Source organism: Gopherus evgoodei, chromosome 9 (assembly GCF_007399415.2).
Source record: "Gopherus evgoodei ecotype Sinaloan lineage chromosome 9, rGopEvg1_v1.p, whole genome shotgun sequence".
Lineage (NCBI taxonomy): Eukaryota > Metazoa > Chordata > Testudines > Testudinidae > Gopherus > Gopherus evgoodei.
The window spans coordinates 81,034,344-81,060,493 of NC_044330.1; the positions used below are offsets into that span (position 1 = coordinate 81,034,344).

Here is a 26,150-nt window from a genome sequence, read left to right on the forward strand (position 1 = left end):
ATGTAGAGCAGAAGGTGGTGAGGTTTGTGACAGCTTTTCATTCCTGTGGGAGTTGGCTCCACAGACTTGAGCTGATCCGAGGGGGCTCTGGCACCTGCACAGACAAGCTTTACCCTTGTGATAATAAATTCCAATGTGCCTGGTGTGGAGTTGTTGACTATGGGCCTCATTCCCCAGCTTTGGGTGATCCTTTAGATATCCTGGTCCCAGGCTTTGGCGTGTCTTGATGACAAGGACCAAGATCTTGCACGTGACACAGTGTTCTATGAGAAATCAACGGTGAACAGGTCTGATGCACTTGTGGTAGCTGTGTTGCTGAGAAGCACTGCGGTGTTCTGTGTTAGATGGAGTTTCTTGTGGGTTGATGGCTTCATGCCCAGATGTATTGCATCACGGTAGTCCAGCCAGGAGGTGATGAAGGCATAAATACCAGGCCAAGTCATTGTCCTCCAGGATGTGGGGAAGTCTCCTAGCCAACCAGAGATGGTAGCAAGAATAACTTGCCCATGTTGCTCCGTGTGAGCTCAGCATCAACGAGGCAGCCAGGAGCACTCCTAAATAGACTGGACTATGCTTCCTTAGTTTCCACTATTATTAGAGGGCATAAGACAACTTCTGATATGCGATTATTAAGAAGTGCAGTACCAACAAATATGCATCTACATCTTCAACATCCATCTGCAAACTCTTGCAGTTGCCTTTTAATTGCAAACTAGACACACAAGGCACACCTGACTTGGTTCTCATGCTCACTACAAGGTCTGCTGTCACAAGTCACGACATCAGGTGCTGCAGCCTGCATGCCCGGCAGTGCATAATTTGTACAAGTCTTGCAGCCTCCTCACTCCACAGTTTATTGAACACTTTTCTTCCTTGCTTGAATAGATTTTATGCAGACTACAACATACAGATACTGACAGAGCCACATTGCTGATGACATTGTCATGTATGGTCACAGTTATGGGGGTAGCGACACCTCTGTCCCCTTTCTGGTCTCACGGAGTGCACGTCCCCTCAGATTGTAAGCCTTTTGCCCTTATCTGTCTTAGGACAGAATCTCTCCAGTCTTCCAAGACCTGAGCATGCTACTTCTTGTCCTGCAGGTCTGAGTGGGATTTAGGCACCTGTGTTTCCTCCCTTCAGGAACCTGTGACCAGTGAGCTTGAGCAAGATCCTCTTTAAAACAAATGACTTTTATTTAAAAGTTTCATTTAGCAGATTTTAAAACAGCAACCAGCCTGACTGCATATATAGTCTCATCTAATCCTATGTTTCACCACCAGCTAAGCAAGACAGGCTTTCCATGTAAGTTATAGGAATAGACCTGAACAGACTTGAATTGTCTTTAACAACAAAATCCTTCTATGTCTCTTTGGGTCTCTTGGGCTGGTTTTCCCAATTCAAACTGCCTAACGGAATGGGCTAAAGCTAGTAAGCAGCTGGATCTGGGATTATCTCTCCGTGATTCTTAAATGTCAGCTGTTATACAGCTCTTATAAAGGGCCTCCCCTTGATTTCGACCTTGGATCTGCTATCCAGGCAGACCTCTAGACTAGAGGGAAGTGCACATCCCCTATACAAGATGCAGAAACAGTATTAGTAGTTATTAAACAGAACCCATCCCCCCCTCCAATTGTCACATGTACCAATAGACATTTCCACTTCACTTTATGCCAGTTGAAAGCATACTCAGCCACCAGCCTGCAACGGTGAACCATGTAGCTAGATTATGGTCTTGACTGGTTTCACATAACTGAGATAGGGCTCTATATGCCAAGCAGCAACAAGTGTGGTGGATCACAGCAAATCATGATAGGGATGGAGACACCATTAATGTCGATGTTGTGGTATGGGAAAAATCCAGAGTTTTTAAGAAGTCTGACATTGTGGATTTTGCTTGCACATGCAGGCACTTGCCATGATGGCCACTAGGCTTCCTCACCTTAGATGTGGGGAAAAAGGAGCCAGCGTCTTTTCTGTTAAGATATTCCTGGGTTAGATTAGAGAACCCAGAATGGGCATATGAGTTTCCTCTGTAGCCCCTGCAAAGACAAAGCCCAGTTATTCAGCAATCTCTGGCACATTTGCTACCTACTTCACATACCACTGTAACATAGCAGATATTGCTATGTGTAACCCACACACCTTCAGGGTGTGGTGCTCTGTCCCATCTAGTGGCACCGAGACCACTTAGAGAGAGATTTATGAATCTGCTCTACAGCCTTAACTAACAGCCAGCTGGCTTTTAGCTCATGTGGTCGAGGCTCATGCACTGAGGTCCCAGGCAGGGGCAGCTCTATGTTTTTCGCCGCCTCAAGCACGGCAGTCAGGATGCCTTCGGTGGCATGCCTGTGCGTGGTCCGCTGGTCACGCGGATTTGGCAGTGTTTCTGCGGGTGATCTGCTGGTCCCTTGCCTTCGGTGTACCCACCACCAAATTACCACCAAAGCTGCGGGACTGGAGGACCTCCCGCAGGCATGCTGCTGAAGGCTGACTGACTGCCGCCCTCACAGTAACAGGCAGGCAGCCCCCCGCAGCTTGCCATCCCAGGCACGCACTTGCTGCACTGGTGCCTGGAGCCACCCCTGGTCCCAGGTTCAATCCTGCCGACCGGGGTCTGTCAGTGATACAAAAACACTCACCACAGAAGCGTGTACCATGGGCTTCCCAACCCAAACTAGTGGCTCTCCACTGGGTAACTATCTAAGGTTAGTGCCAGTTTGCACATGAGCCAACCATCACTCTCCCACATTCAACAGTATTTTCATCCTTTTGGTTTGCTGCTGCAGTGTTGGGCTTAGCTTTCCAGAGGAGTCTCCTTCCTCATTCTGAAGCTCTAGCCACTGTTGCTCACTTCAAGTCAGAACAACAACTTGGTCCCATTAGTCTTTACTCCTGATTTAATGTGATGCTTTATTCTGTGACTTCATCCAGAAGCTATACATAGAGCCAGTTACTACAGAGGTTGTGAGGAGGGGGATCAAGCCTTGCAACACATATTATATTAGCTGCTGGTCTCCTGATCTAGGTCCCTGCAGGCACTGCTGGCACACACTCAATCAGCTCTCCTGGGCTACCTGAGGAACTTGGAGACTACTTTTTAGAGATGCCAACAGACATTTATCAGCACAATTTTATCATTCATCCATGCCTTCATTTTAAGAAACTGATATGGAAGAAATCACTGAGATGAGCTGTTATGGGCCTTTGACTCCTGGGTGGCCTCCAAAATCTCCCACAAGATAATGTGTCAAGGAATTGGGGCAGCACTATGAGATAGGTACCCAGAGCACAGTGCAAATATAATGGTGCATTACAGTGTTATATGTGAACATTGGAGGGATCTGCACCTGAAACAGAATGACTAGTGTAGATGCAATGCCCCATGGCACTTGCAATGGGGCAATCCTTTTCTCTAGGAGGGTGGTGAAGCACTGGAACGGGTTACCTAGGGAGGCTGTGGAATCTCCTTCTTATTGGTTTTTAAGGTCAGGATTGAGGAAGCCCTGGCTGGGATGATTTAGTCGGGGATTGGTCCTGCTTTGAGTAGTGGGTTGGACTAGATGACCTCCTGAGGTCCCTTCCAACCCAGATATTCTATGATTCTATGAATTCTGCCACTTCAGACATCAATGGTTCAGTTGTCTAGTGTGGACACAGGCCAATGTAGGAAGGAGCTCTGTCTAGTGGTGTGCAAGGCAATAACCTTACCTTGGCTATCCAGAGGAGGACCAGAAATATATTTGAACTATATCGCATGCATTCAGCTCTAATACACTGTATGCATGAAAGATGCCACAGACTTCAAGATAGAAGTCCACTGGTGGTCTCTTCAGGAGTGTTCTAATGATTTTTGGGCACCTCACTGGCCATTTCAGTACACTAATACTAGCCCTTTCCTTACACTGATTGACCTTTCATTTCCCCCAAAACAAGCCTCTTAATCGGAACGCTTACAACCTCTCAGATGTAACCTTGCCTCCTGACTATGATCAATAGGGCCTGTATTTGAACACTTAGGACTCATTAATATTTCCTGCAGACTGTTGAGTGACTAGCAAATAAAGCAGGAAATATCCCAGATGTTAGAAAGAAAAAATGGAATTATTCATTGCTTACTAATGTCAAATGCTAATGTGAGAAAAGCATCCTTGAAGAGAACCTTGACTAAAATTCATTAGAGTGATATGAAATCACCAGTTTAATTATGCATTTTTGAAAATGTATTTATTAGGCCTGATTCTGATCCAATTATACCAGTTTTATACAGTCCATTGATTTCACTGGAATTGCACTGGTGCATATCAGATCAGAATCAAATCCATAATCTTGTCACTACACCACTTAAGCTTTTCGTCAACCACCTTCAAACCCAACAGATAAAGGAGATAGAGGCACCTATAATTTCCAAACTATGTCGCTGAGCCCATGAGGTTCTCTGAAAATTCCTCTTCAGAAAAAACGATTCCTCAGAAGGACAATTTTGTCCAGACAACTTATCCAGCGCTTAGGCAACACAAGAGATGAGAAATAAACTAATCCTTTCTGTAGCTCAAAAGAATGACATGTTTGGTCAACATATAAGCCAGCCATTAATGATGTATTTTAACATAGGATTTAATGCATTATTTTATTGTGATACTCTAGTGTATATAGCATCTATTGCTGTGGCTTCATGATTCACGATGCCTGCAATACAAAAAGTTTTAAAACTCCAGCTATTGTGACATGAGTCTAAGTCATGTTTTTTCTAAAAGAATGATTGAGTTTTAAACCATTGTTGTTCTAGACTGATCCAGAATGAGTAGGTCTCCAAGGGACGGTTTCTCCCCAAGGCATGAATGCGTGATTAAACTAAATGTATTCCATAAATGCCTTGATGACATTAAACTAAATTTTTTAAAGAACAGATGGAGAAAGTTAATAAATATTTCATTCTATATTATAAAATTCACTTCTCTATTCAAAACTTCAGGGATCCTTCATTTCATAGATATCAATAAGTCTGATGGATTTCTTGCTGCATTCTCCTACTTCTGCCCTGGTGTCTCTTATGGGCTCATCATTTCTGCATGCTTGGATGGTTTTATGGGATCAGCAAAAGGCAAGTGACTGTAAATCTTGACCTCTTCTGCTCCCAGATTACATACTTTTATTCTTTGTGGCCATAAGTGTTCAGCTTCACATTGAATAGATAATTAAATGACAAAAATTATCCAAAGAGAGACAATTTATAGTGAGAAATTATCACCTGAAGAACCGGATGGGGCACAAGCATAACTCGAATGGATATAATTAAAAAAACCTTTAAAATTGACAAACAAAACATTTAAATATCTGTGTATTTCTAAATGTCATGAAATATCTATTTGCTGGAGTAGTATAAGAGACATTGTTTATATCCATCCTTATTCAAACAAAGCTCCCATTAATGGGGATCAATGAGAGTTTTACTTAAGCGAGAACTACAAACCAAGTCTGTTGTTCATTATTTTTTACATTGGAATTACAAATGATCATTCTATACATACCATGGATTTTGTAAATGAGTAATTAGAACTTGCTCCTGTGACTTTCATAATATTTTAGGAAGAATAATAATAAATAATTTATACCTCCAACAATTTTCACTGCATTCTGCAATAGATTTACACCACATTATTAATTAACTACATATTGTCCATAGCTTGGCATATAGCTTAAAGATATATTTTTAGTACAAATAATGGCATTCATTAATTCAGCACACAATTTTGTAAGTTTGATTCAAAAGTTATGCAAATTGTTAAAACAAGCAAGGGTCTAGCAAAAATGACTTCAAAGCATTGAGATCAAACCCAAAACACATAGTGACAGCATGAAATCTTGTCATTACTCCAATATTTTTACAAGTCCTCATGTATAGTAGAAATAGAAACTAATTTGCCTTTTGGATCTCAATTGTCTTGTATACGTTGCATTCAAATTAGCATGTTTTACTGTAACTAACAGGCAAATCTTATGCTCTTGAGTAAATCCAGACACTTAAATCTTTTATCTGCTTATTTGGGACCATTTCTTATTCTGTGTTCATACAGTGCCTAGCACAATGGGAGCCTGTTCTCAGTCTCAAGGCACTACTGAAACAAACAAACACTAATAGTAATATTGTTGTGCTCATTCCCATTTCTTTAAATTCTGTCTACTTCTCCGTCCTGGGACTGTGAACTCTTCACAATGACAATATTTCTTGAGTGTTTGGAAAACACCACACACACAGTGGGTAATACTGTAAATAACTGATAAATGATAGTAATCATATGTTTTATTATGCATGTAACTGGTGGACGGCTGTTCACATATTTAAAGTTAGGCATGTGCATTTATATATGCAGATCTGGGACCTTAAAGGTGCCAAAAAATTCTTGTACCTCCTTACAAATCATTTTCCTGTTGTATTTAAAAGTCATGTAATAGTTGTCCTTTAATGTCAGTGAGAACTTGCTGGCTCAAAAAATCATCCTAATTGGTTTTCAGAAATAGACATCACAGCCAGATTTGATTACATTTAACAAGAAATGAGGGTGCTAGAAATTTCAAAATACTATCCCTATCCCTCTGAATATTTATAAATATTGAAGTCCACAACTAGGTTTTAGATATGCCCAGTCTATTATAAAATGAAGAGTATTACATTGATTTTGAAGTGAGAATTGAACCAGAGCTGCAAAATTTGGGTCTGAATCTGAACATTTATGTTTTTACAGGTCTACACGTTTGTATCTGGACCTTTGGTCTTTCCCATGATAAGGCCGGGAAAGCTACTTGGATATTTTGGCACTGGGGTTTTTTGGTTCAGAATCAGCTCTATTTGAAATGACTGGGTTTATATTTCCAGTGTTCCTTAGCATCATTTAACACTGATCAAGCATCTAAGCTATAAAAATTGTCTAGTCCCCCAAACAGTTATGTCCTCATTTTCAGGTGATTTCAAAGATCTTCTCAGAGGTTTTTCAGTCACACAGCTTGTTTACTCCACGGCCGGCAGAATGCTTCGGCCAACGAGATAAAAGAGAAGTCCAGAAAGTAAAACCAAGGGAATCCCAGCTGCAGCAAACATAAATGACCATCCATAATACACATTTACAGGGACATCGTCCATGCATTTTTCACTTCTTTCCAGAAGTATGTATTTCTGGAGATCAGCTACAAACTCCTTCCACATCACAAAGAGAAATATGAGCAGGAAAAATAAGCCTCCTGAAAAGACACAGAGATTGATTATTTTCAAAATATGATCAGCATATGAAATCATTAATAAAATTAACAAAATGTTGTTTATGAATCTGTACTGGCGATAGGTCAGTATTTGTTTTTAAAGCTGCTTGTCATTCACTGAATAGAGAATATGAAAAACTGGCATTTGAGCTTTTCAAATCATGCAGCAAGCTTTGTAAAGAGTTTCTTTTCTTTAAAACAGTGCAGAATTTTATATAAGATTATTTATAATTATAACATCCAATTACATTTTATAATAAATATAAATTCCCCAAAAAAATTTTACACTGAATCAATGGAATATTTACATAAAACCACACTCACCACTCAGTTTTGGTCATTCAAGCCACACTTTTTGGCTTCCTTATATTAGAGTCTAGTGCTGGATATTATTTAGAAAATTACCCCTAGGATGGCACTGTGTGGGGTCTCAGCCTACTCTCACAGGGTGAAATTCGCCTCTGTGCAGTGCATCTTTACAAGTGACGCTTAATATGGTCTTCCCATTTTGGCTCACTCATTGACATTGCAAGGCTCCCATTGATTTCAGTGGGAACAGAATCTAAAGCCATATTAATTTTGAAAAATGGATAAATTTTTCAATATTTGATCCAAATTTGGAAAAATATGTAACATTTCCATTTTCATCAGAGGCTTTTTTGCCTGGCAAGAGTGGAAGAAACATGGGCCAAGATGAAAACAAAAACTTCTTTTTATCTTCTCGAAAAGAACAAATCAGACATTCCAGACAGAATTGGCTCTGCTTTCCGCAAAAAATGCAAAAATTTGGGGATATGAATGTGCTGATGGTGAGAATAATCTTGCTTAACATTGCTCTATAGTTACTTCCGTGGTCAGACAGAGAAAACAGAATCCATGATGAATAGACCAAGTGCAGTGGCTGCTGCAAGCTCTGGTGAACTGTCTTTTTTCATCTTGTATGATGTTTTCTTAAGCATTGGAACAAAGTATCAAAAAAAACCCACATGACACTTGGCCTAGAAGATAATATTTCACTATGAAATACAATTTAAGAATGTAGAAAAGTCAAGGAAAGCCCTCTACATAATCTCAGGTAGATTGTTTAATAATAATAATAAATAAGTAATTTACACCACAGCTAGAAATGTCTATGAAGGTAGGAATTCTTGGGGGATGGTACAGTTTTAGGAGAGTATCACCTGTATCCTCAAGCAATACATTGATAAGACTCCCCCCCAGCCACATGCCAGAAATGGACTGAGATTACAGTCAGATCTGAATATTGGGTAAAGGTAGTATTCAGCTTCAGTGCCACATCAGGAGAAGATTTTGAAATTGTGCTCCTATTTGTTGCCACAAAAATCTTGCAAGGTGTTTTTAAAATACTTTTGCTCAAAATGTCAGATGAGACCTAGTGATCTCATTAGCTTTCCACATTCATAAATGGAGAAAACACCACCAGGTCAGGTGTTTCGTGAGATTCCAGCTGCATCTGAAACAGAATTGGAGAATAGTTGCCTACCAGATCTGGATCCAACCCAGAATGGGTTCACATCCAGGTATCCTAATCAGAAACTTCCTTCCCCAAATTCAAAAGATGGAGACTTAAGATTCCAAAATATGGCCCATGTAGGTGGATTATTTGAAAAAGAGGAGACCCTTCCCCTATCACAAAACTCTAGTTTAGCCCAGGGCCATGTCATGCTCCAAAATATCATAGAAACATATTATTTATTATGTTACAATTAGTGCAGTGGTCCCCATTAGACAGTCAACATTATCACACAGAGTTTTGTAAAATACCACAGATTTGAAATAACCTACATCACCTCAAATACTGTTGTATTCTAACAGTAGGTAAGAGGTGTCTTTTCAATGGTAAAGCCAATGATAGTTAGCATTTCATAAAGAAATGTAATGAGTCAGATTATGCTTCAGTGCTTTCCTGCATCAAAGCCTAACAGAAGGTCTATATGAAGATATATAGGATTCAAAATAATCTTCAGCTAAGTCACACTGTGTTATATACAAAATGTGTGTGTATGTATGAATGAATGCTAAGTCGTTAGATTTATCTTACTTTTTTTAAAATTGCAGGGCATCTCTCCACTACCTTAGAATTATAACCTATGAACATACTGGGGGAGTGCTATATTTTTCTAACGTTTTAGACTTATAAGGAAAGGCCCTATGCCTACTGGGACTGGCTGTCAAGGAGTTAAATGCTATCTGTTCTAATACCCATATGTTCATTAGAATTTTTGGTAGCACTTTAAATTAAGCATCGCAAATAAGTAATTTACATGGAATATGACAGTTATATGCTTAAAATACCAATTATCTTGCTATAAGGAAATTGCTGTATGTATAAATTAATAGTCACACTTTCTTCACAAAATACAATATATTGATAAGAATGTAATTAAGTTTTTATTGTTAATGTAATTTAAAATTAAATTAATTGGATAGTAACTGAACCTCAGTAAGCATCCTTCTTAAAATCAATTCATATCTTATTAAAATACAATATCTACCTTAATAGACCTAAATAAAAAAATATATTCCTGTGGGGCGTGGGACAGTGATATGCTAACATCCATATTTAGAGCTAGTTTGTATCTACTCTCTTTTAATATATATATACATATTCTGAAGAAAATTTCATACCTTCACTATAAAGATGAAAGAAAATAACTATCATTGGATGATGACTGGATAACCAACAAAGGAAAGCATGAGAGGCCAGTGAAGAGGAATGACATCCAACATTCAGGTTCCCAGAGTGCTGAATAGGAAAATGTCTTCCTAGTCCTCACTAGAAAAAGCACTAGCTCTTCACACTTCAGGATTCGTTATTAAACAAAGTATTGGAGATGATGGCACCAGAGTAACAATGGAATCTAAATTAAGAACAATTTCATACTCTTTGAACATGACAAAAAAAGAGAGTCAAATAAGCAATTTCTCCGTCAGAATAATTAGAAATGAGGTGGAGAAGAGTCCCTAGGATTTACACAGTCACAGTAATGAGAAGACAACATGAAGAGGACAAATGGAACAGGGAAACAGAAGAGGAAGTGCAGAGAACTGAAGCTGGAGTTAACAGCCCTGCCTCAGGATGCATCCGAAGGAACAGAAAGGTCACTGGGACATTGAAGTCCTAAGATTTTAACTGCAGAAATCAAACGGGGATGAATAAAAATTGATCAGACCCTTAGACCCTTGACATTTACGCAAGTGCCTGTAAAACACTTTTTGCCACTTGCATAATAAAGATGAAACGAGGAGCCTGGCTATGTACTGGAGTGAGCAAAAGAGCCACTTTGGGGGTCAAGTTAAGGATTGGGGATTGTTTTGCTGCAGTTAGGCTTTTCGTTAATACAGTATTCAGAATGTGGGGACAAGATGGCAGAGTGCAGTGGTAAGAGATTACTAAACCAGACAAGCTTTCTACTTACACATGCAGCAGTGTTGCCTCTGCTGCTGTGTGTTGGATTCTGGTAAGTATAAGCGACAGGCATGTCAAATGAGACAGTCCATATACTCCTCTTAATAGCTCTGTGGTTTCTGCTGGCTAGAAAATTAGCAGAGTGATCTCTTTCTTTTTCTCTCTCTGCCTTTATTCATTAGGCTGGTATGGAAAAAATTAACTGTGAAACTCAGTCGCAGTGCTGATGAGGTCAATGGCATCTTCTGGGGAGTGGCTAATTGCAAGAAAATTGAACTTGTGGCATTAAATCTTTCTCCTTCATACCCTGATGACACTAGCTGGGGGCTAACTGCAAGACAACTAACCCCTGACTCTGTGTCTTCCCACTCTAAAGGAATGGTAGCACTTTGTGAGTAAATTGAAGTCTAAATCTGTCTCTTTCTTTTTCTTGTTTTATATGCTTGTGACACCTTTCTAGCAGCTAACTGTAGGGAGAGATGAAAGAACTCAATCTCTAACTCTTATTCCTTGGAAACTAAAGAGTTTTCATACCATCTGCTAGTTATAGGAAAACTGAACTTTAACTATCAGTGTCTCATTCACCTTCTAGACTACTAGTTTCTTAAAGAATGTTATGGTAAGAAAATGGACTGCTGACTTTCACCTGTCTTACACAGTACATGCATTATATACAAAATACCTGGTGATTGCTGAATGTGGAGCTCTCGTTTTGGAAAAAAGGAATTAGAATATAAACTACAAAGAATTCCAGCCATAAGACTGGCATAGAGTTCGTCTTTAATTTTGCAATAAGCTAGTATTACAGAACAGATTAATACAAACACACACACAAAACCTCAGACATCCTGCTCACAGTAGAATTACCTTATAACATTAGAATGATTCCTCTCAATTGCAGAGTTGTTATTAGAAATGTTCCACTTTTAAAATAGTCAGGTCGTTTGTGTAAAAATATAACAGGCTGGAATCACACAACAATATTTGGAACCCTGTATAGTAACATTCTGTTCTGAATGGCTGAGCAAAAAATATAGACGTATTGGATTATTGTGTATTTGTGTGTTTTGTTATGGGGGAGTTGGTACCAACCCCTATATTTAGGTTGCCTAACACTTTCCATTATCAAGTATTCTTGACCTTTTCTTTGAGAAGGTCTCACAGCTCTATTGCCTGCAACAGGTTTTTGCTATTCCCCCAACAATCCCTTACCTGCCTCTCCTCAACTCAGCACATGGGCAATAGGTCAAGTGTTCTCTTAACCCTACCATTTTGGAGCCTGATCCAAAGCCCACTAGAGTCAATGGAAAGCCTCCCATTGACTTCAGTGGCTTTGGATCAGACCCATACGTTCTTACCATTAAACTTGCTTGCTAAATTATCCATGAGAACTGAAAGAGAATGGGGCACAAATACAGTCAACGTAAATTTATTTCAAAATACAAACAATGTTTTCACAAAATATTTTGCAGTATTCACCCAGCCCTAGTGGTGACACAGTAATTATAATTAAGTACATCATTGTCTGACTACTGAAACAAGTGAAAACTAGCCATTGTTTAGTGTCTTTCTTCCCATAGGATGCCTTTAAACTATTGACAGCATGTCAGATTCTAGAAAGAAAGATCAGCAAAGAGTCCTTTGGCACCTTATAGACTAACAGACATATTGGAGCATGAGCTTCCATGGGTGAATACCCACTTCGTCGGATGCATGAGAAAGAAAGATGATATCCTGGTTAGCTGCTTGTGTGGTTGAGTCATTTTTGGAAGCAGGTTGGCAAGGTCAACTGTTAAACTAGGGGTGCGGGGAAGATCTACAAATGAAACTAACAATAAATGTCAAACAGTTTCCGGTTCTATCTTCTGAGTTATCTTTCAGAATAAATCAAGCAAAATGAGCTGGTTCTTCTGAAAGTGCTCTCAAGAATACCACCCACAGAGCACAAGATTTGTTATGGTAGCTGGCAGGCTATCAGACTCATCCTCTGAAAGTACAGTGAATAATGAGAGCCATTTCTTGGAAAGCAAACCCAAGGAATCCAATGGGATGATAAAAACTTCACCGTGAAACACTGAATTTCTCCTGCAGGGTAGAGACACACAATCTGCTGGTGCCAATGGAATCATTTAGAGATGGGGCTTCATCTTCAGAGCCAGTACTGCCCTCGAGGAAAACAGCCAATCTTTAGGTTCTCTTTCCTACAGTGTGTGTTTTAAAGTATAGCTTTCAGTTCTATAGGTGATATCGATGGTATAGATTGCATTTTTAATTACCGGTAGTTGTTAGGGGTATCTAGAGTGTGAGACAGTCACCCCTTATGGTCCTGTCAATATAAATAAATAATAAATGAACATGGTAAAATGTCTGCTTTCCAAGAGAAATTTAGAAATATCTGATTTTAAAAAAAAATGTGCTTTGCAGCATATTTACATCTATGTTAGATTAGGAGTCTTCCAGGAAAGAATCTCACATTGCTTTACGAGCATTAACTAAGCCTCCTAACATACCTCTGAGGCAGGGAAGTCTTATCAGAGTAAACTGAAGCACACAGAGGTTAAGGATTAAATAATAACTTTCCTTAGGACACAGTGAATCAGTGGCAGAGGCAGAGGCAGGAGTAGAACTGAGGAGTCCTGATTTCTAATCTCAAAATCTAATCACTAGACTACGCTCCTCTCTATAATATACAAATGTTTCCACACTTCTGAGAAGACGGAGCATTTTGTGAAGAAGGTTAATTAAAATTGAGCTTCAGGTCACTAGCAGAAGGCAATGCCTGCTTCCTGTTGTACCATCAGACCAAATCCTGCCATCCAAACGATAGAGAGTCAAGAACCGAGATATTTTCAGTACAGATTATATTTTATGGAAACAAAGAAAACAACTACTAAGCAATGCGTTCCAAATATTTTAGAGACTCAATTTCAGTATGAATCCAGACATTTGGATGTTTATAAAAAATCATCGGATGAACCTCTTGCTGGAAATGTCACAAGAATGATCACTTTTACAAAGTTGTCCCTTCTTTCGGTTCTCATTTGCATAAAAAATATAGTGATAAATCGCTTAACAAGAAATCTGCTTACCTAGGCCAGCTCCCAAGGAACTGGTTTAGTCTAATGATAGGTAATAATAACGACTGCTGCTTAAATCAAGACAACAGTAGCACAATTTTATTTAATAGAAATATCTTTGGCTAAAGCCAAGAGGTTATGTGGTGCACAATCAGGTTTTTTAAGAACTTTGAAATTCTATGCCCTGGTTTTTAATGAAAAAGTTGTCAGCTAAAGATTAAAATAAAACACCAACAGTGAAATGTAGTGAGCTGGTTTTATTCTTCTTTTTTAAGTACAGAATTTTACTTCCTTTAAAATCTTTTCAACTTTTTTTGAAAGAGTGGCCTATTTCACAGAGTATTTCCCAAAGACTTCAAATGGTTACTTGCACCCTTCAAATTATGTATGCGCTTAAATGTTTTAATGAATTATGGTCTTAAAAAAATTAAGACAATTCCATTGGTTTTCCCTGATCCCACAAAGAGTGTCATATATATAAAGAAAAGTTAACCAAACTTTTGTCTGGTTACAAGGTTTATGATTTTTGGTCAAAGGTTTAAAACAATGATTTGTTTTAGTTAAACAAATTCACCAATCCCAAGAAATCTCCCCAAAATAATCCCACCAATCCCCAAAAGAGAAAGAGAAAAAATGTCTTGTAATTCTAGGTGCTAATAACACTACAGTGGAGTGATTAATAAGGTTACAATGAAGGGTGAATAAATGAATGTTTCTAGTTCATTTTCCTGACTTGATGCTGCTTTATATGATTTTTAGATTTTATTTAAATGTGTCCCTCAAGTTTTATTTCACTGTAGATTTTTATTAATAGTGTATAAATGTTTATTTCTGTCCACTGTTGAGGGCAATATACAACAATGGTCCAAATTAGGAGATTGCATTGCAGGACTGGGGCCTAGCTAATTACTGTCCAAAAATATAATGGCCATAGATTCCACCTAAGCTCAGAGGTCTTTCTCAGTGGATTGCATAACAAAATCAGAGCCTTACACAAGAAGAAAAAAAGTGCATTTCTGAAAAGTAAAGTCTTTTATGGAAAAGCAGTATCTTTCTAAAGCTTCATTGAACAAAATTCATCTTTTAGAGTGGAGGGGAAATACAGTTTCTCCAAAGTCAGTGCTTAAATTTTCATACATAATTTACTAGAGCTCATATCTTTCTACTGTCATTCCTCATTATTAGAGTTCCTACCCTTTTCATACACACACGCACACACACACATATATCACACACAAAGAGAAACTTGGTTTCAGCATTCCAGACTCTAGTATATCCAATTACCATGACTTGGTAGCTTACCAGATGTGATGAGGAATCCACCTCCCACTTTATAGAATCTATCATTGTAAAAGGGCACACCACACACCAACAGGAATCCTCCCGCCAGACTGGCAGCGACAGCTAGTATGATGAATGCAGTCCAGAAACCCCTGTACACTGTACAATGGGAAAGAATAAAGTTATAGGAAAGGAAAGGAAACCCACATAATCAGATCAGTTTTCAGAAGTCTGTGTGAAACTGATGCATATAAGTCCAGTTTCAGCAACCATAAAAATAATAAACTTGTTGTAATGAATATCAGGATTATGAACAATTTTTAAATATTTTATTAGATTTATTGAGTTGTTCTTGTTGAGAAGAGTTGTATCAGGCATGTTACTAACTCCCTAGTGTCCTCAGTTATACAGCGTATGGCCAGCACTTGTAAAGGTTTAGCTTATTTGTCATGTACTTCATACCATAAATAATGGGCCTAGGATGAATAGCAGAACTCCAATGGGTGTGTCAGGAAGGCCTGGCACAAAAGGTTTTGATTGCCAGGGTAAAATGTGGTACAAGCTTTTTGGGAGAGCAACAAGCTTGGGGTAGGAAAGAAAGAAATGGAAACTAAACTCAAAGACATAGAATCATCTCCTCTTTTCTCTCCCCATCCCCTCCCTTTACATAGCAATAATTAAAGATGCCAGGTTCATGATCCTGGAGAACTGAGCCATATTTGCCCACAGAGCAGGTGAAACACAGAAAGCAGCAGTGCAAACTTTTCAGCCCTCTAGTTTGCCGTTCCTCCTGAGCCAGAAGGATCACAACTAGTGGAGGGGATTCAGATTCTTTGACCCATTGAGTCTTGAATTTCTGCTATAACTTCAAGCAACAGTGCTAGTTTGTGCCAACCGTAGTGTTTTTGTGCAGTGGGCACTTTCCCACTAAGAACAGGCCTGATCACCAACTTATTTCACTGAACACCATCTGATGGGAATAACTTCCAGTGAATACCACAATCCCAGGCTAGATTCAAACAGGTGAAAAGGCTCCATAGCCCACCGCCAATCTCTTAAGCAGGATAAAATGGGCAATTCTGTCATGATTCACGTATGAAAGAAAATTGATATATAGCAGACACATTTTACTCATTTTAAACAAATCTGATAAGGAATCCATTTAGTAAAAGAATCTTGAACCTTTAAAGAAATCCCATGATTCACGTATATACCTTAACAACACATCACCCCAAATTCTGCCCTGAGTTACATCCTATTCACTAAAGCCTCGTCCAGACTAGGGGAGGAAAATCGATCTTAGATACGCAACTTCAGCTACGTGAATAACGTAGCTGAAGTCGAATATCTAAGATCGAATTACTCACCCGTCCAGATGGCACGGGATCGATGTCTGTGGCTCTCCGTGTCGATTCCGGAACTCTGTTCGGGTTGATGGAGTTCCGGAATCGATGTAAGCGTGCTCGGGGATCGATATATCGTGTCTAGACTAGACACGATATATCGATCCCCGAGCAATCGATTTTAACCCGCCGATACGGCGGGTTAGTCTGGACGTGGGCTAAGATATGACCCATAGTCAGTCATTCTTTCCTTGGGCATCCTCCCCTCTATGGTATTTTACATATAAACACTTTCTTACTTGAAAGAAAGAAAGCAATATTGTACTCTTAACTACCATTTCCTGTCTGCAGATCTCAAATATTTTAGAGTGAATTAAGTTAGCTTCCCAACACCCTTTGTGTACATAAGCATTATTACATCCTGATGTTATAGGTGAGGAATAGCGTTGTAAACCTGGATGTGAGTGGTTATATAATTAAGACTAACTCTACAGACAGGGACACAGTAAGGACTGAATGCAAGAACTACACAGTGCCAGCTAACAATCTATGCAGAGAACATCCCCATACCACCACTCTAGTGTTATCACTATGTCTCCTACAGAACAACATGATATAACAGGCCCTGGGGTGAGTAACACATTCCTTTCAGATAGACTGAGGGACAGGGTTACAGGGGAAGATAGTTCTTTGTATAAATTTTTGCTCACACATGGCACTTTAAGTAATCTAACAGCCTTTCAGAAGTCAGTCTCAGAAAAGATTCCTAAGAGGCAGCTGAAGGGTTTGTTTCATAGCAAGGACTGACAGACAGGAACAGATGGTTTGAGGGCCCTTTATTTAGCTCAGAAAAGTTAGTCTGTTTATTAGTAAAATCATTCAGAAACTGGTAACTCTGACTGTCTCTTGTAAGAAAAAAAAGAAAAAAAAACACTACTGCTTAACTAACTCTCAGTGGTGTTTTTATAGAGTCTACAAAGGAGCCTGAAATGTGCTACTCACTTTACTGACAACAAACACATCATATCCATTTTATACTGCCATGTGCTCCCTGGGGCAGAAATCATACACAGCACAGAAAAAAAACAGACAATTTTTTTTAATGAATTCCCCATAAAAAAACGCTATTGCTAAAGGCTAAGGAAAAGGTCAAGATGTTTGTTTGTACAGTACACCTGCCCCAGGTCCCAGGAGGTAAAGCAGAGGGATGTGTACTATTTAAAGAAATCAATTAATTTTAAAAAGACTAGCGGATTAATTCTGTCCTATGCCACCAATTAAATTCAAATTCCAAACAGCAGCTAATTCATTGCCGAAATCCAAAAATATATGAGGATGGAAATCCACAGAAAACACTGGGGGAGAATCAATGTGAATGTGTTGATTTAACTGATTTTCTCTATTTTAGTAACTGACTCATTTTGCTTTGCCATTGTAGGTCTTTTAAGAATAGTGTTCAGTGCTTTTTCTTTTAACAAAATCAATCCAACAACACTACAGTTCATTCAGTGTTAAGTCAGACATTATGGGAATCACTCAGTGCTAGACTGGCACACACCAGCACTCAGCCATGCAGGGGAATACGGGTAAATATAACTCTCATTACTCCTTGCTCAGATCATAAATCCAGTTGCACTGGGGAGAGCAGGAGCTACTTGCCCAATGCTCCTCCCTGGGAGGAAGAGGGCAAGGAGGGGTTGGGAGAGCAGAGAGAAGCATGAATACTTTGGTTCCACCACACTTGCTGGCTGGAGTAAGCTGATGAACAAAGCAGGGGAAGGGGGCGTCACAGTTCAGGGCAACTGCACCTATATCCCTCTCCATAGTCCATCAAGGGTACCCACTGTTAGGCTTCCAGCTCCCCCCAGCTGTCAACTCTCTTGGACAGAGCCCCATGTCTCTCTCTCTTCTGACTGGGGGTTTTCCAGGCTGCACAGTTCCTTGCCTGCACTGTGATACTCCCAACAAGTCAGACTGCCTAACTAATCCAGCTTCTGTGCTTTGCTCTCTCTCTTCAGAGCTATGAAGAGCCTCATTTCTAAGAAAACACATTTATTCTTAAAGTAAAAGCATTACAGAGAAAACATGTTAAAACAATAAAAATGGATCTTACACTCCTGCCAATCAGCTTAACAAGAGATCACCCCCCATCTCCACAAGGGATCTGGTAGGAGTCAATTTTTCAAACCCCACAAAGGGGTTTTCTGTGGTTACAAATTTATAGCAGCCTTAGCTCAGAACAAGCACAGTTATACATAGATTAATCTTGCCTTTATATAGCTTGGACCTTGAATCTTCATGAACAGGTAAGATGAAGCTTTCAAAAGCTGCTTTTTTGCATAACTGGAGGTGGGGAATTTGCATTCACCTCCCCCTTGAGATTCCCCAGGCAAACCACTTGACCCTTTGTCCAACAGTCCTTTCTTGACTGGCCCATTGTTCAGTATAGTCCTTTGAAGTTCATAACACTTCCCAGGGCTCACACCCTACTTCTCTCCTAGACAGTCAGATATAATTCTGTACTCACAATAACAAATAACCTTTGCATTTAATATGATGGATTCTAGATATACCTAAACTTAATTCAACATGATTTTTCAAGAATATTGCAGGAAATTGCCCCATCTGCCATAAAGGGGGAGAAAACTGCTCTGCATAAAGAGATGAAATAATTTTCCCTAGGGATGGGCAGCAAGTGGGGAACAGGTTCTGTCACAATTCAGTTCCCAGGTCTGCTCCTGTACAGTGCAGCTGCCCCTCACTCAGGGTGGATCATAAAGTCATGATCTAGCCCTAAGTCTATATTCAGAGCCTTCATTCTAAGGAGACCAGTGTGATCCAGGTCTATAACAGGTTCCTGTTGATGAGCAGTTTGCTTCTGGGGTCTCAACAAAACAACAAATTGCTCTTTTGTTGACAGCATTCAGTTGCACCTCTGTCATCATGAGTTTCTAATAAAGCACAAAAGACAGTTTCCAGTGACCTTCCAAGTGTGAGTTCCTAGTGTGCTTCCTACCATGATGTGTTAGTTTATCCCTGGTAGAGTTGAGGGATTAATAGCAAGGGAGGTAAGAGTTGAGGGATTAATAGCAAGGGAGGTAAGATCCTATGAAAACACCCTTCACAAAGGAGCGCTAGAGCATGATTTTGTCATGTAGTCCAAGTAAGGCTGTTGCATTAGTGGGTGTGTATCCAGGATGCCACAGTTGTACTGGAGAGAAGTAATTTACTAGATACATTAGAAGGGTGTAGGATAGCTGTGCTGGCTGGCATGCATTGAGGGGCTGGAGTCCTGGCACCATTTACTCCCTGCATACCCTCCATATGATTGCTCTGAGAGGGAAGCATCTGGAGCACAGCCCCCTTTGCTTCCTTAAATTGTGGGGCTGCAGCTGTGGTCAGGACTTATATAGCCTCTGAAAAGGGGAGTGTGCCCCCCCTTTCTCTTGTGCCCCCATGCAAGTTTGGTAGAAAACAAGGTCAAGGCCACCGAGGTAATTACAGTACAGATCCACACATCTGAGCACTCTATTGGATCCCTGTGAAAAGAAGAGGTGAACACAGCCGGTTAAGTACCAACCTGCGGTTGCATCATAGGAAGGATGTGGGAAAGGTCCAAGAGCAATGGGCATAGGAAACAGGTAGCCATGCATGCAATACTTGGGATGTGCTTGGCTAGCTGAAAAAGAAATGGAGTAAAATAGCATTTCACTTTTATTATATACAAAATAACAACCTTTATACTCAGATAAAATGTCCAATCCTGCAAAACCTGCCAAACACTCATTGGTATTAAAGGGGATACGAGTAAAGTATAAGTTGAACATGTTCTAAATGCAAAATGAGATAGATAGGATGCAATAGGATTTGAGAACATTACACAGCCAGTTTTAATTCCCTCAAAAAATTAACTTGAGCCAGACAAAATCATAGGAATATGGATTTGTTCAAATTAGAATAATTCTCTCCATGTCTAGTTTTTTTTTCCATTTTGTCTAGAAGTGATTAAAATGTTTGGATACTAGAGCTAGCTACCATATAGCATCTCCAATTTGTGGGAAAGGAAAGCACAATTACAATGGTAGTGTCCCATCAATATTAATACCACTGAGGCTTATCGTGCTTAATGGTGATAGAATTAATGTTAAATGAATTAATTAATGATTAGCCACTTATTTTTAAATGTTCCCCAGCTCAGAGGAACAGTTCTAATAGGTGGACATTAGTTCATACTAAATTAATTATGGAATACTTATTGAATTAATTATTACATCCACAATAGCAGCAAACTAATTTGCTATGATCAATCCTATTACAATAAATACCTAAAGAAATAATACAGATTTGCCAGTTATCTAATAAAAGTGTTATCAAAAGGATTCCAAGTGATGATTTATTTCATCATTTTACTTCATGTAACATTATATTATATCATGGATTCCTATGTAATGCAATTGGGTAGTAAATCTTCTCGGGACATTTTTTTGACAGAAACACTTTCTGTAAGAAAACTTTCAACCAGCTCTAGCAAATACTAATTTTATAATGGAGACAACCATATCCTAAAATACACAGTAATTTGCAAAGAGTAGGAATCACCTGAAATGTTGATCATCATGTAGTAAATTAACCGTCAGTTCCTGACAGAACTGCACTGTTAACTTTATGATCATATGGTAAATTTGCTATGACTTGATCACATTTTGTGGTGACCCCACTACATGTAGTTTAAAGAGGGACTTAACCACTTTAGGAAACATCAGGCACAGATGAACATTGAATAACTCAACTATCTGAGAGTTGGTTGTCTGTTTTGTTGACTCTTCTCAGCCTTTGAATGCCCAAAAGTTTCATTTTCTCTGATGTTATTCCATAAAGTTCCATACCCCACCCTAATGCAGTACTCCTGAAAGTGATACTGCTGACTCAGAAACAGGGATAGGCAGATCTTGGTGACATTCAGTCCTTAATTTGTAAAGAAAGAGGTTCCAGGACTGAAAATGGCTTCCAGCACACAGCATGACCTCTCACACACTGTACATAGCAGGTCGCACCTTGCACAACTGACAGAAGAAGTGCTAGGGCTGTGCCCGGCAAGAAAAAAGGCCCTCCAGGAGTCAAACCCTCATAACTGCTCATCTCAGCCATTTCCTGGGGCTGAGCTCCAGCACAAATTAAGGTCTGGTGACATCGCTGCCTGAGGACTTGCCCTCCCAGGAGAGATGGCACAGAAAATGGTGGCTGTGTGAATGACAGTTAACTGTATGACTGGGAGACCTTTAGAAGCCTAGGTTTATACAGTACTTCAAAGCTTTACAAAAACTGAGTGAATTCTTTTTAGTGTTTATCTAAGGTTTTGGTAGACTGCGACACTGAAGCCCTCTAATTATCTATAGAGCAGATATAAGTGGGGCATCAGCAGTACAAGTACTGCCACACCAGTGAACCCAACCACCTCTAGGAAGAAAAGACAGCTCAGTCTTCATGTTCCATTCAGTGCTTAGCTTGTCTACTGTCAACAAAGGGTATTAGTTAGTGTCAACTGTGTTGGCAGTTATTTTATACGTGAACACCTGTCTTACTGAGACCACCAAATTCACTTCACATGGACCACCTAACAGCTATCAGATGAGCTGGATTCCAGCTGGCAAATCTGAGGTTTGCAAAATTAGACTTCTCCATTCTGCTTAAAGTTGTTTTCCAACTAATTAGCGTACTTTCAATTCCAAGAAAGATGGATTTTGCTATAATCTGTGTTTACTCATAGTGGGTGCTCTGATTCTCATAGTTTCCATGAAAAAAGGGAAATAGACAATGCTGTAAGATAAGTGTCTTGATTGCATTTACACACAAATTTATATGGGTCTGAGCCTACCTGGTGCTTAGCATCTCCTGCATTGGCTGGAGTGTCCCACAAATTGTAGTCAATGAGAACTGAGGGCACTGGACACCTCACAGGATAAAGACATTAATAGAACAGTAAAGATAAAAGGGCAGAAAGTCACAGGGTTCTAGTCTAGCAAGCCCCTCTGGTGACTACATGAATAGGGGTATGAGCAATAGGGGTATGAGTGAGAGCTCTGTTCCTGTTGGAGAAGATTTTATTTAAAAAGGGAGAAAATGGGTGAGTTTCTATGCTCCTAGAAGACTGTAAAAGACCATCTAAGACCAAAAATTTCAGAGTTAAATGGAGCACAGCTAAAGTGTCCTGATCAGGGGGAATTTGGGGATAGCTTTGGGTTTTGTCCTATTTTAAAATGGCCACGCAGATCCTGTGGAAAATAAATTAAATGTAAAGACAGCTTGCTTCTCAGTTGGGAGAGACCTGCCTCACTGACTTGCAGTCCAGATTGTATTTTTATAGCTCAATTATAATCTGGTAGAATTAGAGCTTTATAAAAGAAGGGCTGACACAGCCCTAATCACAGCAACATGGACAGTATAGTAAACTATCACTGAATCAGATCCAGACCCTTAAAATATTTCTAAACAAAGCCAGAAAATGTATCAGTAACACTCACTGAACCAGAAGTTCCATATGGTCTCCTCATAATCCTCGCCATAGAACCAGCATCTCCAAAAGAAACCTTCGTGGTGAAAAGTGAGGATCTCTTGTCTGACCTCTCTCAAAACCACATCCTGCAAGAGAATGAAGCACAAGCCTATGAAACTGTATTAACTACAAATAATATGGAATTCATCTTGACTGTTAGCTTAGTTACTAGACTGGCAAGTCACTTTTTGAGGGAGGGAATTAGGGTGACCAGACAGCAAATGTGAAAAATTGGGACGGAGGGTGGAGGGTAATAGACGCCTATATAAGAAAAAGACCCAAAAATCAGGACTGTCCCTATAAAATCGGGACATCTGTTCACTCTAGAGGGAGTGGTTTGGGATGGAGGGGGTTACATTGTCAAAATTACAAACGAGAGTAACATTTTAGCATGTTGAATTAGACTCCATTAATACAGACCTCCTTGGATATACAGAATGCGATTGACTTCAGGCCTTTATCTGCGGCTTTCCTAACTTTCTGATAAGTGAAACATTTCTTCAGATCACTAAGAAAGAAGGATATTCTTTATCCTGTGCAGATCCCGTCTTGCAGTCTTTATGCATCAAAATTACTGCCATCTCTAAACCGCTCATTAACTCCTTCTACTGGATGATCGAAAAAGGCCTCCCCCTCTCTCTGGTCAAATCAGTGGGAGCTGTGCTTAGTTTATCTCAGACAGAAGTTACTCTTTGTCTATATCAGTCTCCTCATGAGTTCAGCTATGACTGCTGACACACACTTATCTTGATTAATTTGCATCAATTTCTCATTTATTGTAACTCGCATGAAAGTTCTGCAAAAATGACACACAAGTCATGTCAGGAGGACTGTACTGTCTACACTGTGAGTTAACTTGTTAGGAAAATAATTACAGCTGTAATTAGAAATGCTTATCTTTATCCAGTACAGTTTGGTGGAGCATCAACATTACTGCTATAAAGCTTGATCCTATGATGGACAGAACACCTCCTGGAAAATATTGTGTTAAATGGGATTTGAGGCACTCAGCATCTCTCAAGTTTAGCCCCCCCCCCCCCGCTTATTTCAAAGGAGAGAAAGGTACTTGGGGTCCAGCAGAGAGACATCACAAAAGCTTTCCAAGCCCTGGAGTCCTTACATATCAAATACCAATACGTAGGCCCTATTGGGTTGACCAGAGACACACTCCCTTGGCTCATCTGGAAGAGCTGCTTCTTTCAGGATCAGGCATGAGCCTTGACTGCAATGATGTGCAAGAGGGTGACTCTACTGACTTGTTAAATCTACGCTAGTTTTGATGACTGGTTGATATCTAAGATACAATCAAGACACTCAATGGACATAAGTAGAGCCTGCCAGTTTAAAAAGGGATAGAGGGTGTGTTTATGGGGGCGAATAGCATGGAGCATAGAGTAGGGAGCAATAATTAAAGTATAAAACCATTGATTAAAATAAAAAATGATAACCTCAGAAACAATAATGAATGCTGCTTCGACAGGCACGTTTGGGATCCCTTGACCAGTTTCCTATGCCAAACAAACAGTGGGCCTAATCACATATCTTGAATGTTTGGGATGTCTATTTTATTTAAGACAGTGCAACACTTCTAGCCTGGAATCTTTTTCACATTAGTGATAACAGAGTCATTTTAAAATATTCTGAAACCTCTCATGTTGATGTTTCATTTCTAAGTGAAACAAAATGGAGCTGGACTTTTATGCCTGAGAAACTTTTGCTCTCTGCCCTCTTCAGCTTTATTATGCTGTTTTATACAATGATGACTTCTTCTGGGATGCCTGCTTTCTATATGAAGAGTCATTTGGAAATATGGCTGATGCAGCCAAAAACCTACACTTTATTAGGAAACCCTGGAACGGAAGACACTTATTGTTGACACCATAAAGTTTTCCAGTGGTGAATCATTCAACAGAAAAACCAAACGTAATTGGTTTGTACATTAAAGAAATTCTGCATAACAGAGGGATATTTCTGAAAAATACTGAAAATTTCTGAAAATACTACACACATTGATCAGCATGAAAATTTAAGAAGAATTTAAAAAATCAGAGAGCTGATCCAGCTGTTATTTCATAGCATTTATTGAACAGTTTCACCATAAGCAAATTCAGCTAAAATCAGGGTTTCTAAAGAGCCATATTAGAAGTTAGCAATAAAATATAATTTTATTATATGAAGCTCGGTATAATACAGTTTCTCTTTAGTGGCTAATGCTAGTATCAGCAAACAAATGTATTACATTTTCACATTTTAACTTTCTGCTTCATAGCTATCAGAATACAGAAGCGTTTCCTGTAATGGCTTCCTATGCATAATTTGCTTGAAGTCTTTAACAATTATACACTTTATTGAGATGCAGATTGTGACTTTATAGATAAGGCTGAGTTGAGTTTTTATACATTGAATGTGTATACAATAAGCAAATATTACCATTGGCTTAAAACAACCAGCACCAACACTTAGAGCATTCATGTTGGTTTTAAAACATTTCTATAGCAAGTTACATCTTTACCCCATTATAATGCCACCCGATATAACACAAATTTGGATATAATGCCATAAAGCAGCACTCCGGGGGGGCAGGGCTGCACATTCTGGCGGATCAAATCAAGTTCGATACAACACGGTTTCACCTATAACGTGGTAAGATTTTTTGGCTCCTGAGGACAGCATTATATTGAGGTAGAGGTGTATTTTAAAAGTGTATTTTTTAACTTGCAGAATATCACAAGATTTCTAGTTTTTACCTCTGGAGTGTGAAGAGTTTTATTTTCAGGTTCAAAGATTCCACAGGTCTCTGTTGCTAGGAGCCAATAATCTGTCCCAAAAGCTATGAGAAACAGTAGAACACCAATGCCACCAAGAATTCCTGCTATAAAGGCTGGTATTCCAGCCTTCATGGTGGAACAACAATAGGTAGTAAGCTTGAAACTCAGAAAAGAAGGAAAGTACTGATGTCCAACCTTTGAAAGGGAGACAGAGAGGAGGGGTATGCAGAGATGCTGCTATTTTTGGACATAGATTAACATCATTTCATGACTGGTTTGAGTTGCAGTGGCAAAAGGACTAATAAAAGCAAATGAGCTGGCACGACTAAACAGCTGTTGTATTAAAGGAACATTATAACTATCTATAGAGCTAAGGTATGAAGATTTCCAAATAAACATATGGGAGTTCATTTTACAAAAGCAATGCGGAGCGCTTATCAT

At 39.3% G+C, this 26,150-nt stretch overlaps 1 protein-coding gene across 1 annotated transcript; it reads right to left on the minus strand.

The window, feature by feature from the left end:
• Positions 1–4,616: 4,616 nt before the first annotated feature.
• Positions 4,617–25,922, minus strand: LOC115658041 (transmembrane protein 182-like). The gene is made up of 5 exons (XM_030576505.1): positions 25,689–25,922; positions 22,910–23,027; positions 19,969–20,067; positions 15,067–15,204; positions 4,617–7,239 (listed from the first exon to the last, which is right to left on the minus strand). The coding sequence occupies exons 1-5, from the start codon at positions 25,839–25,841 to the stop codon at positions 7,010–7,012; spliced, it is 738 nt and encodes a 245-aa protein (XP_030432365.1). The 5' UTR covers positions 25,842–25,922; the 3' UTR covers positions 4,617–7,009.
• Positions 25,923–26,150: the final 228 nt, after the last annotated feature.